At 42.0% G+C, this 20,549-nt stretch overlaps 1 protein-coding gene across 1 annotated transcript in view; it reads left to right on the top strand.

Moving 5' to 3' along the window:
• Nucleotides 1-20,549, top strand: part of LOC115474937 (pericentrin-like) — an 899,709-nt gene that overhangs the window by 418,149 nt on the left and 461,011 nt on the right. The window contains exon 9 of the mRNA XM_030210648.1: nucleotides 1,814-2,036. Coding sequence (XP_030066508.1) covers nucleotides 1,814-2,036 — 223 coding nt within the window. The remainder of the gene's footprint in view (nucleotides 1-1,813; nucleotides 2,037-20,549) is intronic.

The raw sequence follows: 20,549 nt of genomic DNA on the forward strand, positions 1-20,549 counted from the left end.
ATCTACATCCCGTTCAAACACGATCTAACTGAAATCAGAAATGAAATCAAACACAGTCTCCAAATAATGAACTCGTGGGCGGATGCATTCCAACTAAAGCTAAACGCAGAAAAGACACAATGTCTTATTCTCTCCTCACAATACAACACGAACAAACCCACCACCATAAATACCTCAGATTACACTCTTAATATCTCAGACAGTCTGAAAATTCTTGGAGTTACAATTGACCAGAATCTCACATTCGAAACCCATGCGAAAAACACAGCAAAGAAAATGTTCCACTCATGTGGAAACTAAAAAGAATCAAACCTTTCTTCCCAAGGGAAATATTCCGCAGCCTGGTACAATCAATGGTGTTAAGCCATCTAGATTACTGCAATGCCATCTATGCAGGATGCAAAGAACAAATCCTTAAGAGGCTTCAGACTGCCCAAAATACAGCAGCCAGACTCATATTTGGAAAAACGAAATACGAAAGTGCTAAATCCCTAAGAGAAAAACTTCACTGGCTCCCACTAAAAGAACGAATTGCGTTCAAAGTTTGCACCCTGGTCCACAAAATCGTTCATGGTGAAGCACCAATCTATATGTTAGACCTCATAGACCTGCCAACTAGGAACACAAACAGATCAGCCCGTACATTCCTGAATCTCCACTACCCCAGCTGCAAAGGACTAAAATATAAGTCTACATATGCATCTAGCTTCTCCTACATATCCACGCAACTTTGGAACACACTACCAAAGGCCATAAAAACAATGCATGACCTAACAATCTTCCGAAAACTGCTGAAAACCGACCTATTCAAGAAGGCATACCACAACATTCCATCCTAACCACATACTTTAAATGAACTAGACAAAACCGTACCCCCACACCTGACTGATGACCAAATGACTACTAATGAAAATTACGCAGCACGCACTATCATTTTATTTCTTATGTCGGAAACGAACTCTCTATAGCTGACTAACCAACTTATGCTATAATTAACTCTATCACTCAGGAACCTCTATGCAATATCAAATTGTATCATATTTTACCATGTATGCACCTTAAGGTAACATCATTTGTAATTCTCGTCCCGGAAATGGCGATCGCCATTATGGCGTAATGTAAGCCACATTGAGCCTGCAAATGGGTGGGAAAATGTGGGATACAAATGCTATAAATAATAATAATCTGTCTTGGCACTAGATAACTTCTCGTACTGACATTTAAATGCATCCACTCTGCAGCCCCCCGTTACCTCTCTGCTGTCATCTTTCCCTACATTCCTCCCCATGAACTTCGCTTGCTTGACAAATCTCTCTTGTCGTCCTCCTCCTCCTCCACTGCTAACTCCAGGCTTCGCTCCTTTTCTCTCGTGGCACCTTATGCCTGGAATAGACTTCCTAGACCTATATGTCTAGCTCCATCTCTACCTGTTTTCAAATTTATGCTGAAAACCCACCTTCTCACTGCTGCTTTTAGCTCCTAGCCACAATTGCCCTCCCCTTGTTCCTTCTTCCCTTCTCACCCATTAGTTCCCTCACCCGTAACTGTCTTGTTTGTCTGTATTACTTAGATTGTAAGCTCTTTTGAGCAGGGACTGTCTCTTTGTGTCAGGTGTTCAGCGCTGCGTGCGTCTGGTAGCGCTATACAAATGCTAATAATAATAATAACTTTACTCATTTGCTGATTTGCTTGGGGGATATGTAAATGTTGGGTGGAATGCAGGTTTAAGTGAAGAAAAAGAAAAAAAATAATTGGCTGCTGTTGGTGAGAACTATAGAGCCATGACAAGAACGCCTTTCTCTCTGTCTTCTAGTTGAATTATTGGAGTACAAACTGCAGCAGGAGATGTCCATGGTGAATGATCTGCAATGCTCCCTTAACTGTCAGCAGGAACAGTTGGCAGAGCAGTTCCAGCACTTAAAAGAGGAACAGAACACCACTTCAAACCTACGGAATGAATTATGGAATAGTAAACAAGAACTTGAGAGGCTGTTATCATCACATCGAGCAATGCAACAGGAAATCAGCAGACTAAGGTACAAGCAGGGGTCTGTAACCTGTGGCTCTGCCATGTAGGCACTAAAATGTAGCAATACAGGGCAAACAGTATAAATGCAAGGGATATAGGGAGGGGAGGGGGCTGAGAGAGAATAACTTCTAGAGGTTGAAGGGATTTAAAAGCAAGAGAAGCTGCTAGAGATGGAGGAGAGATTGAATGTGTGTTTGTGAATGCTGTGGATAGAAGGAATTGAGAGAAAGAGAGTGACTGTTAGACACAAGGGGGTTTGTTTGAGAGGGTGGATGAATATGTGGTGTTTTCATTGCTTTTTTTGTAGGAAAAAAGGTACCAGTACTCATTATGGGTGGGGTTGCCATATATGGCTCCGCCCCTATAGTAGCCACACCCACAGTTGCCACACCCCTTATATCAGCCGTGGCGCATATAAGCAGTATCATTAAAATTACTATACCAGTATAGGAGCAAAAAATAACTTGTGATTTTTTTTCATTATAAATAATTTCTGCAAGCTGTTACAGCTCTAGTATACCCATTGCAAAATAAGACAGCAGATGTAAATTCTCAAATTGGACATCTTCCAAACAGTAAAATGAAAATAAAATGATTTTTTTCTACCTTTGTTGTCTGGTGACTGTTTTTCTGAACATGTTGGTCCCAGTCTCTGATTCTGAGGCTCTTATCTGATCCCTTAACTCCGTTTCCAGGGCTTCCTTTCCATTTATTTCTTTACTTTCCTCCTTCATTTCTTGCCCTACATTCATAGGTAAAACCTGGGTCCTCTGCGGACTTGACTGGAGGAGGTATAGAGTGGATCCAGCTTTTGCCTATAATCCATGTGCAGATTTTCTCCTCTTTTCCCTTTCCCTCACCTTGTCAGTATGCATCTCCTTCCTCTCTCCATCACGTCCAGCATTTTTCTTCTCCCCCTCCATCCATGTCCAGCATTTCTCCTCTCTTCTCCCCTCCATCCATGTTCATCTCACTTCTTCTCTCTTCCCTTCCCTCTATCCATGTCCAGCATTTCAACTCTCTCTCCTCCCCTCCATCCATGTCCAAAATTTCTCCTCTCTCCCCTAAATCCTCCTCTGTCTTCCCTCCCCTCCATCCATGTCTAGTGTTTCTCCTTTCTCTCTTCCCCTCCAACCGTGTGCATCTCTTTCCTTCCCTCCACCATTTCTCCTCTCTTCCCTGCCCTCCACTCCATCCATGTCCAGCATTTCTCCTCTCTCCCCTCCATCCATGTGCATCTCCTTCCTGTCTTCCCTCCACTCCATCCGTGTCCAGCATTTCTCCTGCCCTTCCCTCCATCCATCCATGTCCAGAAACTGTGCTCTCTCCCCTGCCCTCTCTTCCCATCCATGTCCTGATTCTCCTCTGCTCTCCCATCTGTGTCCAGCAACTCTGCTCTCTCCCCTGCCCTCTCTTCCCATCCATGTCCAGATTCTCCTCTGCTCTCCCATCTGTGTCCAGCGATTCTCCTCTCTCCCCTGCCCTCCATGTCCAGCAATTCTCCTCTGCCCTCCCCTCCCCTCCCATCTATGTCCAGCGATTTCTCCTCTCCCCTGCCTTCCCCTCCCATCCATGTCCAGCAATTCTCATCTCTCCCCTGCCCTCCCTGTCCAGCGATTCTCCTCTGCCGTCCCCTCCCTGTCCAGCGATTCTCCTCTGCCCTTTCCTCCCCTCCATGTCCAGTAACTCGCCCCAGGCCTCCACCCCCCCCCTTTTAAGCCCCCATCGACTTTCAGTGCCCCAGCGCCACCTGCCCGCCCTTAGCTTCCCGACAGCCCCACCACCACGCCCCCCCCCCCGTGACGCGTTTAAATCTTTTATTATTTTTTTTAACATGAAGTCACAGCGCCAGCGTTAGTGAGAGGACCAGGCTCGCCTTCCCTTCATTCCCTCTCAGTGTCCCACCTTCCTGTGACGTAGTTTCCTGTTTCCGAGAGGGCGGGACACTGAGAGGGAACAAAGGGAAGGCAGGAGGAGGTGAGCCTGGTCCTCTCACTAATGCCGGCGCTGCGACTTCATGTAAAAAAAAATAATAAAGATTTAAACGCGTCGTGGGGGGTGGTGGGGCTGGGGCGCTGGAACTCGACGGGGGCTTAAAAGGGGCGCTGTGGGTGGCAGGAATGGAAAGCAGGGCTGGGGAGCTAAGGGCGGGTAGGTGAGCCTAGGAAAAAAAGGTGCCGGTACACTGTACCGGCGTGTACTGGCACAAAAAAACCACTGGGGTTTTAAATGAGGGTCCTAATTTACAAAAGGGTAGCAGCTCTTAAAATATTTTGGGCAAAGAGGAAAGAAATCATGAAATGCTTCTTCTAGGAGGCTAAGTGATAGGGAATATACATAGCATAAAGTCAAGGCAGATGCTGAATAGAAAAAGCAAGTGGGGGATGTACAGAGCAGGGTAGGGTGGAGTATTAGCTGGACGAGAAAGATGGACTCAGATATGGGATACAGCGATGGTGACTAAGGTGTATGTCTTTTAGCCCTCCCCAGATAATAAACTACAAAAATCTCATAGCCTGGAGTGTCCACCACTCCAGACAATAAAGAACTTATCACTCACCAAATGAGGAGACAAAAAGATATAGAAAGCTATAGATATATGAGAATAATAAAATAATCTGATAAACTGAGTAGTACAATCAGTTCTCATATGAGTGACTAACCGTGACACAAGTGTGACCACTGGCATTAGTTCTCTGGCAACTCTGATCCATGGTTCTAACTCTTATAACCTCGTTTTCCATATACTTATAATTGAAAGTGCATATTAATCATCATGTCAAAGCATATTTCATAAGGACTTATATGTCAAATTGCAAGTGCAAATTCATCATGTTTAATGCTTTTTCTTAACATCAGCAAAGTCAACCTAGTTTGCAAAATCATCTTCCCTGCAACCATATTTAGGCTGCTTCCGTGGTTAGCAGAAAATTCCCCTTAGATTAGCAAAGTTATACATCATTTTCTTCTACAAAGCATATTTCAACCATATCTCCATGTCAGCTCATTTTTCCCTTCAATAAGCAGAGAAGGACATGAGACTCTGTGTCACCCTTGTTTACCAGCTTCTCGGTGACTTGCCCTCTTGACCTGTATTGTGAGGCCTAGCATTTACTCATAACTGTCAGGCTGGCATAGCAGGCCTGTCATTTAGGTGTATGTCCAGCATGTCCCATTTCTACAAGGGATGTACAGAGCATTGAAATGTGGATCAAAGTGAGTGATAAGCAGAAAAAACGGGAGGGGGGGTAATAACAAGATGCTTATGTGAAATATCTACTTCTTTCATTCTTTCCTTTTTTACATCTCCCCTCCCCTGGACTGACCTTTATCTCATTGTATTTCATCTGCCTTGTTCTTTTCCCCCTTCTACTAAGTCTTCTCCCTTTGTTCCTAAGAGACTGTTTGGTGACTCTGCAGCGATTGTCCTAGCATGTCAACTGACAATAGTTTCTCCTAATCCAGATGGCTCTTTCTCATGAAATCTCTTCCTTGCATTCCTCTTTGTCATAAATATTGGACTCTGTTGCCCCTATCAGAAAACTACCTACTCAGAAGCACAGAAGCCCTGCAGCGTACAGCGAAGATCAGCTGAGAGGAGCGCATCTGTGTGGGCCGCGCACGCCGGAATCAGAAGACAGCACTTCTGCTGGCGGGGGTTCGGGTGGAAGGGGCCCGGCCCGGAGGTGGGTAGGGACTGTGGCACCGGGCCCCCCTCAGGGGGGGCGGTGACAACCTTGGTGGGGGTGGGGCCAGGGGCCCGGGGGTGGCCTTGTCCCGGGCCCGGCCCAGTCTCTCAGCGGCCCTGCCCTTGACTTCTCTGTTATATTGTTACCCTGGTTTGCATGCTATTTCTCTGGCTTTTCTTTCCAGATTCAGCATAGTCAAGCCATTTCTACATCTTATGCCATTAGTTTTATTATGTAAACACCTGATGACAAGGCTTGTCATTCTTTCAGCAAGATGCTGTATCACCTTTCAAATTTTAGAAAATGGTGGTGTGAGTGTATATTCCGCAAACATATGAGATATACATTTATCACAGTAAATACATTACATTGGATTACAAAATAGCATAAACACATACTCAAAATATTTAGATCTGCCAGTTTGTGTGTCTCCATTGGAACTACTGCACTCTGCAGGTAAAGCTTTTTTTTCTCTTTCTGCTTTCTGTTCTGTAACCGCTTTTTCCCTCTAAGTAAACACCCTTCCTATCTTACATAAGAACTCTGTAGCATTGCTGGTTACCTAAATCAGCATCAGAACACTACCAGTGCACACAAGTCAGTGTGTATATTGAAAGTCCGGTTAGCTGCTGGGCATTAGAAGAGAAGGGGAGGGGGTGTTGGTGTGCTGCTTTCTCAGTTGGGGAATGCAGGGATCTGCCAGCTCTGGCTTGTGCTTCCACAATCCAGTCTGGGCCTGCCTGTAATCATTTCCCAGGCCTCTGCTTCGGGCACTTCTTGTTAGATGCTGCTTAGGTTTAGCAGTATCATCCAGCCCCAGATCCTAGCCCCCCCCCCCCCCAATATGTCCCTCTTAAGCACCCTCAGCCCCTCTTTTATATGGTTTTTAACTTACATAAAGCTCAGTGTAAATTTTGCCTGTCATGTCTGGGCATACAGATAAGCTTACCCTCGTGATCATTTCAAAGAATCAACAGCTCCATAGGAGGTCCCAAGGTCATAGATGGAGGGCTGCTGAGTGCGATGAGACTCCATTCTGGTCCTTTTACAACTCACCAAATCATGTTGTTTTCATGTTGTTTTCCACTCTTTCTGAGCTTATCTTAGTCCAGCATGTCATGTTCTCAGTAATTATTGGAAAACATAGCTCATGTTTCTTTTTCTTTTACTGTAGTAAACAAGCAAACTGGTAAATTCCATCTAAGATAGACTAACATCTGACACGATACCATTTAATTAAAAATTCCACTGCAGCATCTGTCCATACAGTTGTGGTGTCCCTCCAGGGCTCAATTTTAGCTCCAACACTGTTCAATATTTTCTTGACTTCATTAATTTTGCTGATCCATTCGAAAGGATGCAATCCCTAGCCTTATGCTGCAGTGGTGTAGCCAGACAGCCAATAACTCAAGCAATGTACATGATGCAAAGACGTCCTGCAACTTTGGGAACTACACTGGCCAAACACACAACCCACCCATAAAAAAGGACATACACTAGACATCATCACCCACAAATTCTCACCAGAACCAAATATCACACTAATAGACACAAAATGGACAGCTAGGCCATAGTCCGACCACTACAGTGCAAACCTTTCCCTCCACTGGAGAGCAAAAAAGACACAACAAAAACAACAAACATATACTACGAGAGGCAAAATAGACCCACTAACATTCTGGCAAAAACTCTACAGTGATGAATGGACAATACCTACAGACTCACCCCAATTTCTTCAAGATTGGGATAACAAATGCAGAATAACACTAGACAACATAGCACCACTTCAAACCAGAACCTCACATAGAAAAAACTCAATACCATGGTTTAACGAAGAATTAAAAGAACTAAAAACACAAGTCAGAAGACTGGAAAGAGCATGGAGTAAGAAAAAAGACGAAAACACACACAAAGAATGGAAACAACTACAAAGAAAATACAAATACAACATCAGACAAACGAAAAGGACCTATTACAAAACCGAAATAGGACCAAACTACAAGGATACACACAAACTCTTCTCACTCGTAAACAATCTTCTAAATACTATCAAGGTCACCTCGAACAACTCAGATACACCATCAGCAACCAACCTTGCGAACTACTTCAATGAAAAAATCATAAAGCTCCGACTCATGATACCCACTACCACAATGGACTATACAAATATCCTCGAATGTCTAGACCCAAAACCCGGAGAATGCCCAGCAGATCGATCATGGACCGACTTTGACACGCTCTCACCAAAAGAAATTTCACACTGGCTAGGAAAATACGCCAAATCGCATTACAAAGTAGACATCTGCCCTAACAGTCTAATAAGATCGGCACCCAAACAATTCAAAACAGACCTCACGAAGCATATAAATTACAGGCTTCAAAATGGACTCTTTCCCACGGATAAAGGAAACATCCTTCTCACTCCGTTACCGATGCTAAAAAAAGCACAATGGACCTAACTAATTACCGACCAGTAGCACCTATTCCACTCATGACCAAACTCATAGAAGGCATAGTGACGAAACAACTTACTGGATACCTAAATAAACACTCAATTCTGCATGAGTCCCAATCAGGATTTCGGACGAACCACAGCACTGAAACTGTACTAGTATCTGCAATGAGTTCATTCAAAAAAGCAATTGCGACAGGCAACAACATCCTCCTCCTGCAGTTCAACATGTCCAGTGCCGTTGACATGGTCAACCATTAAATACTAATACATATACTAGAATACTTCGGAGTAGGAGGCACTGTTCTTAAGTGGTTCAAAGGATTCTTGACCACAAGATCATACCGAGTAATAACGAACGGGGACAGATCACCTCCATGGATACCGGAATGTGGAGTCCCCCAGGGATCCCCTCTGTCACCAACATTATTCAACCTAATGATGATACCGCTAGCCAAACTACTAGCCAATCAAAACCTCAACCCCTACATTTATGCAGATGATGTCACAATCTACATCCCATTCAAGCAAGATCTAAATGAAATCACCAACGAGATCAACCAAAGCCTCCAAATAATGCACACCTGGGCAGATGCATTCCAACTAAAACTTAACACAGAAAAAACACAATGTCTTGTACTCACCTCACAACATAACACAAAAAACTTTGACGCCATAATAACATAGTAGATGACGGCAGAAAAAGACCTGCACGGTCCATCCAGTCTGCCCAGCAAGATAACTCACATGTGCCACATTTTGTGTATACCTTACCTTGATTTGTACCTGTCTTTTTCAGGGCACAGACCGTATAAGTCTGCCCAGCACTATCCCCGCCCCCCCCAACCACCAGCCCCGCCTCCCACCACCAGCTCTGGCACAGATCATATAACCCCATACTGTTCTCTTCCGGTCTCACAAAACTTGAAAATTCTCGGAGTCACCATTGATCGAAACCTCACTCTTGATACCCAAGCGAAAAACATGACGAAAAAGATGTTCTACACCATGTGGAAACTTAAAAAAGTAAAACCTTTCTTCCCGAGATACATCTTCCATACCCTGGTACAGTCAATGGTAATAAGCTATCTGGACAACTGCAATGCACTATATGCCGGGTGCAAAGAACAGACAATCAAAAAACTCCAAACTGCCCAGAATACTGCCGCCAGACTCATATTTGGAAATACCAAATATGAAAGCGCAAAACCCATCAGAGAGAAACTTCACTGGCTTCCACTTAAGGAGTGCATTACGTTCAAGATCTGCATGATTGTACACAAAATCATTCATGCAGACGCCCCAATCTATATGCTAAACCTCATGGACCTACCTCCCAGAAACGCCACAAGATCATCCCGCAAATTTCTCAACCTACACTACCCCAGCTGCAAAGGACTTAAATACAAGCTAATGCACGCCACTACCTTCTCTTACAAGAGCATGCAGATATGGAATGCATTACCTACAGACCTGAAAGCAATCAAAGAAACAACTATGTTTCGAAAATCTCTGAAAACATTCTTCTTCAAGAAAGCCTACAATGAAAACCTATAACCTCACTAAGTCCACTCAATTATGAACGCATACCCTCTATAACTACCTTAACAACTCTCTTCCTTCTTCCCTCTCCCCTTCCTTAATCACTACACATAACTAACTGTATCTGATATCCAACTATGACAATGTTATCAAATCTATGTTATAAAACAAAAAGTGAGGAGAGTGAATGAGGATACCAAAAAATATTTATTCACATGAAAAATAAAAATTAAAAAGTGACATAATATACATAAAATGACCCGACACGGCCGTGTTTCGGCCAAAAGGCCTGCCTCAGGGGTCTTTGTAACCTAAGTGAAACAATAAGACAAATGAAGAATATTGTTACAAATATATCATAGACATGAATATAATGAATGAAACAACAGACATTGGCTGAATGTATAGCATAAATGAACAGACAAAACGAACGGAAAATTGTCTGTGACTCAATCTAATAACATGACATTGAGTGATAAAAGTCAAATATATCTATGAAGTTTAAAAAAAATTTTTAAAACAATTGTGGATTATTAAAAATTATTATGAATTATTAAAACGCATAGATTATACTTTAAACAATACATCAATCTGTAAAAATGAACAATATATTTGTATGCAAATTATAAAAAATGAAAAATGTATATGATCTATGCAATTAAAAATATATAATTAAAAATATATGGATTAATATGTAAGTATATGTATTTAAAAGAAAAAATATAAGGATATTTATACATTTATAGTAAACATATGTTAGTCTTAAATGATCATGACAATGAACCAAATCTTATGTATTTTTCACAACAAAATCTAATTGCTACTAAATAGCACATGAATATAATAAGTCAATTATACCCAAAAAGAAAAATTTAAGAATGAAATAAATGAATTGTAAAGTACCTCAGAAAATATGACTCAGAATATGTGCTCCAAGGGAAATAACAAGACACAACTCTCTTGGGTCTGTGTATATAAGAGTAAAAGTGATATAAAAAATAATCAATAAAATACAGCGAAAACAAAATACTTGTGTAGAATGAAACATGTAAGATAATGCTAAAAAATAGAAAAGGTATATATTGTGATATCATGTACCTGAAAAAACGTAAATGTAAAACATCGCAGGTATTGAACGGAGTGCTAAAATGAAGGAGCTAAGCGCTAAGTTAAGAGACATTGAATAAGTGACAATAAATATTATAGACTCTATGTTGGAAACTGAATGTAATGGAATTTCTATATGCGAATGGAAAATTCTATGTATAAATATGCTGATGATGTGATTAATCAAATATGTAGAGGCTGGACAAGCTTACCTCCTCTCTTCTAAAAAATATATTAAAAAGCAAAACGAACTTGTTATGCTGCAAGAGAAACAAAAAACTTGTTATACTGCAAGAAAGGCAGAAACCATGAACTTATGGTAAAATGAGTTTAAAAGTTTAAAATGGCGTGATTTTATGAAATAAACAAAAGAACGTAGTATAATGGGCACTGAAATCTCTATTGTAACATCTATAGAATCGATGCTACTATGTTATTTATATATTAAGGGCACTAAGATCTCTATTGTAACATCTATTGTATCGATGCTACTATGTTGTTTATATATTCACAACCGTTAGGATCTGAATCACTTAAGAAATTATCTGTATCAAACTGTCGGGAGTCTATGAACCAAAATGATCTTCAGTGGAAATTTTTCAAGGCGTTTATTTAATGAGTGCTGCTATATTGATATATATATCTCTCTACAAACATATGAATTTTGAGTCCACAAAAGTTTTATCTATTTAAAATATAGATCTATATTTGTGTTAGAATCTGAATCACCTGAGAAATTATCTGTATCAAGCTGTCGGGAGTCTATGAACCAAAATGATCTTCAGTGGAAATTTTTAGTGGAAATTTTTCAAGGCGTTTATTTAATGAGTGCTGCTATATTGATATATATATATATCTCTCTACAAACGTATGAATTCTAAACCCACAAAAGTTTTATCTATTTTAAAATAATAAAAGTCTATTAACCAAATTGTAAAATTATATGCGTGATGGTTTAATACCAAGGAGCGCAGAAAAAGTTCTAGATCTTAGTGCTTACCTCCTCTCCGAAGAGATGTCTACAAATGTGAAATATATTGAAAAATGGCGGTAGTGTCAGCGTCTCTTAAATAGATGAAATAAAGGAAATGACGTTTTTCAAAAAAATGGAGGGAAAAAGTAAACGTATAATATTCAATTAGAAGCAACTAATGAAATAAGGAAATGAAGTCGGGCTGAAATTCACTTAATCGCGCTAGTTTTGTGGGGAATGAAATATGTTACGGGACTAGGCATTTAGCGAATTGGAAAGGGCCACTGTACTCTATTTACTGTCAAATTAATTTAGCTTTAATTACTCTCAAATTGAATTATATTCATTAGATATGTCCTGGATCCTTTCTTTTGCTTGTTTATATCATATTTTATCTCACGATTATTTTCCTAAATACATTATTTCAAATCCAAGTAGTATCTTTTCCACAAATTTAAATACACGCATTCAAGATCATTTAACAGTTAGATAACGTTGACATTCCATTTTACTTTATACCATGCATTTATCACGTTCATCAATAATCATTTAATGTGGGTGATAATTATCCTTTAGTTTTTAATCACGACAGCATTTATTTCACTTTCAATCTTGGTCACTTTATCTGTTAATTATTGTTTACTGTATATACAATCATTTTCGTTTTGAACCCTTTCCAATTCGCTAAATGCCTAGTCCCGTAGCATATTTCATTCCCCACAAAACTAGCGCGATTAAGTGAATTTCAGCCCGACTTCATTTCCTTATTTCATTAGTTGCTTCTAATTGAATATTATACGTTTACTTTTTCCCTCCATTTTTTTGAAAAACGTCATTTCCTTTATTTCATCTATTTAAGAGACGCTGACACTACTGCCATTTTTCAATATATTTCACATTTGTAGACATCTCTTCGGAGAGGAGGTAAGCACAAAGATCTAGAACCTTTTCTGCGCTCCTTGGTATTAAACCATCACGCATATAATTTTACAATTTGGTTAATAGACTTTTATTATTTTAAAATAGATAAAACTTTTGTGGGTTTAGAATTCATATGTTTGTAGAGATATACAGTGGGGGAAATAAGTATTTGATCCCTTGCTGATTTTGTAAGTTTGCCCACTGACAAAGACATGAGCAGCCCATAATTGAAGGGTAGGTTATTGGTAACAGTGAGAGATAGCACATCACAAATTAAATCCGGAAAATCACATTGTGGAAAGTATATGAATTTATTTGCATTCTGCAGAGGGAAATAAGTATTTGATCCCCCACCAACCAGTAAGAGATCTGGCCCCTACAGATAAGGTAGATGCTCCAAATCAACTCGTTACCTGCATGACAGACAGCTGTCGGCAATGGTCACCTGTATGAAAGACACCTGTCCACAGACTCAGTGAATCAGTCAGACTCTAACCTCTACAAAATGGCCAAGAGCAAGGAGCTGTCTAAGGATGTCAGGGACAAGATCATACACCTGCACAAGGCTGGAATGGGCTACAAAACCATCAGTAAGACGCTGGGCGAGAAGGAGACAACTGTTGGTGCCATAGTAAGAAAATGGAAGAAGTACAAAATGACTGTCAATCGACAAAGATCTGGGGCTCCACGCAAAATCTCACCTCGTGGGGTATCCTTGATCATGAGGAAGGTTAGAAATCAGCCTACAACTACAAGGGGGGAACTTGTCAATGATCTCAAGGCAGCTGGGACCACTGTCACCACGAAAACCATTGGTAACACATTACGACATAACGGATTGCAATCCTGCAGTGCCCGCAAGGTCCCCCTGCTCCGGAAGGCACATGTGACGGCCCGTCTGAAGTTTGCCAGTGAACACCTGGATGATGCCGAGAGTGATTGGGAGAAGGTGCTGTGGTCAGATGAGACAAAAATTGAGCTCTTTGGCATGAACTCAACTCGCCGTGTTTGGAGGAAGAGAAATGCTGCCTATGACCCAAAGAACACCGTCCCCACTGTCAAGCATGGAGGTGGAAATGTTATGTTTTGGGGGTGTTTCTCTGCTAAGGGCACAGGACTACTTCACCACATCAATGGGAGAATGGATGGGGCCATGTACCGTACAATTCTGAGTGACAACCTCCTTCCCTCCGCCAGGGCCTTAAAAATGGGTCGTGGCTGGGTCTTCCAGCACGACAATGACCCAAAACATACAGCCAAGGCAACAAAGGAGTGGCTCAGGAAGAAGCACATTAGGGTCATGGAGTGGCCTAGCCAGTCACCAGACCTTAATCCCATTGAAAACTTATGGAGGGAGCTGAAGCTGCGAGTTGCCAAGCGACAGCCCAGACCTCTTAATGATTTAGAGATGATCTGCAAAGAGGAGTGGACCAAAATTCCTCCTGACATGTGTGCAAACCTCATCATCAACTACAGAAGACGTCTGACCGCTGTGCTTGCCAACAAGGGTTTTGCCACCAAGTATTAGGTCTTGTTTGCCAGAGGGATTAAATACTTATTTCCCTCTGCAGAATGCAAATAAATTCATATACTTTCCACAATGTGATTTTCCGGATTTAATTTGTGATGTGCTATCTCTCACTGTTACCAATAACCTACCCTTCAATTATGGGCTGCTCATGTCTTTGTCAGTGGGCAAACTTACAAAATCAGCAAGGGATCAAATACTTATTTCCCCCACTGTATATATATACAGTATATATCAATATAGCAGCACTCATTAAATAAACGCCTTGAAAAATTTCCACTAAAAATTTCCATTGAAGATCATTTTGGTTCATAGACTCCCGACAGCTTGATACAGATAATTTCTCAGGTGATTCAGATTCTAACACAAATATAGATCTATATTTTAAATAGATAAAACTTTTGTGGACTCAGAATTCATATGTTTGTAGAGAGATATATATATCAATATAGCAGCACTCATTAAATAAACGCCTTGAAAAATTTCCACTGAAGATCATTTTGGTTCATAGACTCCCAACAGCTTGATACAGATAATTTCTTAAGTGATTCAGATCCTAACGGTTGTCAATATATAAACAACATAGTAGCATCGATACAATAGATGTTACAATAGAGATCTTAGTGCCCTTAATATATAAATAACATAGTAGCATCGATTCTATAGATGTTACAATAGAGATTTCAGTGCCCATTATACTACGTTCTTTTGTTTATTTCATAAAATCACGCCATTTTAAACTTTTAAACTCATTTTACCATAAGTTCATGGTTTCTGTCTTTCTTGCAGTATAACAAGTTTTTTGTTTCTCTTGCAGCATAACAAGTTCGTTTTGCTTTTTAATATATTTTTTAGAAGAGAGGAGGTAAGCTTGTCCAGCCTCTACATATTTGATTAATCACATCATCAGCATATTTATACATAGAATTTTCCATTCGCATATAGAAATTCCATTACATTCAGTTTTCAACATAGAGTCTATAATATTTATTGTCACTTATTCAATGTCTCTTAACTTAGCGCTTAGCTCCTTCATTTTAGCGCTCCGTTCAATACCTGCGCTGTTTTACATTTACGTTTTTTCAGGTACATGATATCACAATATATACCTTTTCTATTTTTTAGCATTATCTTACATGTTTCATTCTACACAAGTATTTTGTTTTCGCTGTATTTTATTGATTATTTTTTATATCACTTTTACTCTTATATACACAGACCCAAGAGAGTTGTGTCTTGTTATTTCCCTTGGAGCACATATTCTGAGTCATATTTTCTGAGGTACTTTACAATTCATTTATTTCATTCTTAAATTTTTCTTTTTGGGTATAATTGACTTATTATATTCATGTGCTATTTAGTAGCAATTAGATTTTGTTGTGAAAAATACATAAGATTTGGTTCATTGTCATGATCATTTAAGACTAACATATGTTTACTATAAATGTATAAATATCCTTATATTTTTTCTTTTAAATACATATACTTACATATTAATCCATATACTTTTAATTATATATTTTTAATTGCATAGATCATATACATTTTTCATTTTTTATAATTTGCATACAAATATATTGTTCATTTTTACAGATTGATGTATTGTTTAAAGTATAATCTATGCGTTTTAATAATTCATAATAATTTTTAATAATCCACAATTGTTTTAAAAATTTTTTTTAAACTTCATAGATATATTTGACTTTTATCACTCAATGTCATGTTATTAGATTGAGTCACAGACAATTTTCCGTTCGTTTTGTCTGTTCATTTATGCTATACATTCAGCCAATGTCTGTTGTTTCATTCATTATATTCATGTCTATGATATATTTGTAACAATATTCTTCATTTGTCTTATTGTTTCACTTAGGTTACAAAGACCCCTGAGGCAGGCCTTTTGGCCGAAACACGGCCGTGTCGGGTCATTTTATGTATATTATGTCACTTTTTAATTTTTATTTTTCATGTGAATAAATATTTTTTGGTATCCTCATTCACTCTCCTCACTTTTTGTTTTATATCTCACGGTTCCGTGAGGGTTTTTACCTCCTTTTTTGTTTTTGTATCAAATCTATGTTAGCCACATTGAGCCTGCAAATAGGTGGGGGAATGTGAATACAAATGCAATAAATAAAATAATTTTGAGTGGGCCTCAGCTCAAACTGGGTGGGCACCAAATTTTCTATCAGCCTTCACTCTCCCCTTACTCTCCACCCTTTCCCCGGCACCTCCCATTTCAAAATATAAATACTTTAGCTAATAAGGATCCCCAAGGTCTGTCAGCTGAAAACTTCCTCTGAAGGTAGCCAGAATTTCCTTTTACCAAGCTTGGCAGACTGCAGAAACATCCTTGAGCCACTGGTGCCAGTATCTCATACATGCTTAGCTGATAGTGGCTCAAGGATGCTGCTGCCAACTGCAGAGCTCGTAGAAAAGAGTTCTGGCTGTCTTTGGAGGAGGTCCTCAGCTGGCGATGCTTGAGGGTCAGTGCCTGTGTTAGACATGCTAGGGCCCAGGTCAGAAAATAAATGAGGGGACCTCCCGGATCCTCTCTCCTCTCTACCTTCCCTCTGATCTCCCCACCTGTCAGTACTATCCCTTTGACTTATGCTCACAAAATATAGAACAAGGGATCACAAATTAGAAATAAAAATACAAAGGCAAAAATTAAAAACATAAGAAGAGCCATACTGGGTCAGACTAGTGGTCCATCTAGCCCAGCATCCTGCCTCCAACAGTGGCCAATCCAGGTCACAAGTACCTGGCAGAAACCCAATCAGTAGTTCCTAATTTGGCCATAGCAGCAGTGGTCCTGAAGCCAGCTGCCAGGCACTAAGCTCCTTTCAGAACCCTGCATCAAAGCACTCTAACTCTGGTCAGTGCCAAGGGCTGTGAACAACGTCTCTACAACAACCTAGGCCTCAGTCACACCAATTACAAACACCTGATTTGAGGACAGAACCAAGGCCCTTCAACATGGCACTTCATAGCTCTTCCACTGAGTTGACCCAAAACAAAAGAACAGTTAAGTATAGGTCACTTTAGCATATTATTAAAGTACAATATTCAAAGCAATTGAACAGCTGTACAGATATGCTTCCCTGATCCTTTAATTATACGCTTTGGGGAGGCATGGTAAACCTATTAAATCATAAACTACATCCCCATCACCCCCAAACTCTTATATATTATAAAAGTCAGGAAACAAACTTGGGTAGGAAAAGCTCTGGTGGGGTTTCCCCCACCCCTTCCTGGACTAAACTTTCTTCCCACCCCCTACCTCAGGAAAGTCTCTTCCTTTTCTTGCTCCTATCTCCAAGTGGCCGCTTCCCCCTCCCTTGTAACATCTTCAAGCTTTGCCCCCCTTTCTTGCTTCCCAAGGGAACTATTCTTCCTCTAGCCTGTCCTTGCCTCAGTGCTTTCTCCCAGCAGAAATTCTACCCCCTTCCTTCTAGGGAAACACTGACACCCAGTTCCCCCACCCACATCCTTCCCCAGGGAAAACACTCCAGTGGCAACAGCCATTCCTCCTTCTTCTCCACAGGGCTTTTTCCCACCTGTTCCCTCCTCCAATCTCGCACCAGTGGGGAAAATTTTCTTCTCCCAGCTCCTCTTCCCCCACCCCCATGGGTGAAACTTTCTCCTCCCAGCTCTTCTTCTCTTTCCTCCCTAGGACAACCTCAATCTTGCTTCTGCCCACCTATCCCCTGGCTGTGCTTGTCTCTAGAAAATGTAATTCCCCAGGATTTCCCTCTTTCTCTCCATTGGGAAGCATTTCTTGTGGTCGCCATTTCTCCCCTCTGCTCGCAGACACCCCTCACTAGTCAAAGAAGCTCCAGAACCGGAAGAGCACCAACTCGGCCTGTTGAGGGGAACAGTACTGAAAGTCAAGGTGGGGCGGGAGATGAGAAATACCAGCAGGAAGTGCTAAGCACTGACCCACGGCTGAGCCCGGCGCTGTCCATACCAAGTGAAACTGGTGAAAGCAAAAAAACAAGCCCGATGTCAGGTCCCTATGGGGGAGGGGGCATGGCGTCGCTGGCACTGTTTGCTAACTACATGCACCTACCTGCGTCACAGCCTCTCACGCACACATCCCTGCACCAGGCCACGTGGCTGACAGAAGAGGGCGCGAGATGCCAAAACAACAAGATTGAGAGGGTGATGCCGGACCATGGGAGTCCAGCTTGCTTCCACTATGCTGGGTGTCACATGCGCAGTGCTGCTGGGTGGGCCTGAGCTCAAACTGGTTGGGCTACGCCCCTGTTATGCTGATGACATTCAAATCCTCTGTACACTCCCTTTTTCGTTGTCTGATATAAGACCACTTAATTGTTTTCAGTCTGTTTCTTCATGGTTACTACATAATCTCCTGTTTCGGAACATCAGTAAGTGTCAGGCTATTTACTTTTAAGGTCCTAACACTGTTTCTCTTCTCTCACCCTTAATTGGCACTCTTTCCAACTCTGTATGTAGTGTCCAATTTGACACCTGACTCTGCTTCAAACCCCAAATAGATGGCATTATTAGATCCAGTTTCTTTTCTCCTCCACATTGGAGGAGTGGAGGAGTAGCCTAGTGGTTAGTGCAGCGGACTTTGATCCTGGGGAACTGGGTTCGATTCCCACTGCAGCTCCTTGTGACTGTGGGCAAGTCACTTAACATAGTAACATAGAGGGGAATAATCGAACGTCGCCGGCGAAATAGGTTGCCGGCGATCTAGTTTGGCGGCGGCGCAACAGCTGGCTGGAACCGTATTTTCAAAAAAGATGGCCGGCCATCTTTTTTCGATAATACAGTGTGCATTTCGCCGGGTTTGAGATCGCCACTTTTGTTTTTCCGCAATAATGGAAAAAACTGCCGGCGATCTCAAACCCGGCGAAATCCAAGGCATTTGGCCGTGGGAGGAGCCAGCATTTGTAGTGCAATGGTCCCCCTCACATGCCAGGACACCAACCGGGCACCCTAGGGGGCACTTCAAACATCTTTTATAAACAACCAAATTAGCTTCCAGGTGCATAGCACCCTTCCCTTGTGTGCTGAGTCCCCCAAATCCCCCCAAAACCCACTGCCCACAAGTGTGCACCATTACCCTAGCCCTAAGGGCTGAAGGGGGGCACCTACATGTGGGTACCGTGGGTTTTGGGGGGGTTTGGGAGGGCTCAACATTACCCACCACAAGTGGAACAGGTAGGGGGGGATGGGCCTGGCTCTGCCTTTCTGCAGTCCACTGCAACCAACAACAACTGTTCCAGGGACCTGCATACTGCTGTCTGGGTGCTGGGTATGACATTTGAGGCTGGCATACAGGCTGGCAAAAAAGGTTTGTATTTTAATAATTTTAGTGTGGGAGGGGGTTGGCGACCACTGGGGGGGAGTAAGGGGAGGTCATCCCCCATTCCCTCCGGTGGTCATCTGGTCAGTTGGGGCACCTTTTTGAGGCTTGGTCGTGAAAATAAAAGGACCAAATAAACCTGGCGAAATACTGCTTATCGCTGGGTTTTATTTTTCCATTATCCGCGAAAGCCGGCCATCTGGTAGCCACGCCCAAGCCTGCCCATGTCCCACCTTCGCTTCGCCGCCAACACGCCCCTTTGAACTTTCGCCGGCAAGGCGAAGGGAAAGCGGTGAAGCTATCACAAATGTAGCTTTCGAATATATGCTTTTCGCCGCTTTTGCGAAATCGCCGGCCATATCCCGATTTGTGTCGGGAAATAGCCAGCGATTACTTTCGATTATAAGCTGGATAGTAACATAGTAGATGACGGCAGAAAAAGACCTGCACGGTCCATCCAGTCTGCCCAACAAGACAACTCATATGTGCTACTTTCTGTGTATACCCTACTTTGATTTGTACCTGTGCTCTTCAGGGCACAGACCGTATAAGTCTGCCCAGCACTATCCCCGCCTCCCAACCACCAGCCCCGCCTCCCAACCACCGGCCCTGGCACAGACCGTATAAGTCTGCCCAGCACTATCCCCGCCTCCCACCACCAGCTCTGGCACAGACCTTATACCCTCCATTGCCCCAGGTACAAAATAAGTACCTGTACATATGTAAACCGCTTTGAATGTAGTTGCAAAATACCACAGAAAGGTGGTATATCAAGCAGTGGCGTTCATAGCCTCGACGACACCCGGGGCGGATCGCCAATGCGCCCCCCCCCGGGTGCAGCGCGACCCCCCCCCCCCCCGCGAAGTGACACCCCCCCGGGTGCACGCCGCTGGGGGGATGCCGCTGCGCGCGCCTGTCAGCTCCGAGTTCGCTACACTAATTTAGCGTAGCGAACTCGGAGCTGACAGGC

This window comes from Microcaecilia unicolor, chromosome 7, assembly GCF_901765095.1.
Source record: "Microcaecilia unicolor chromosome 7, aMicUni1.1, whole genome shotgun sequence".
NCBI lineage: Eukaryota > Metazoa > Chordata > Amphibia > Gymnophiona > Siphonopidae > Microcaecilia > Microcaecilia unicolor.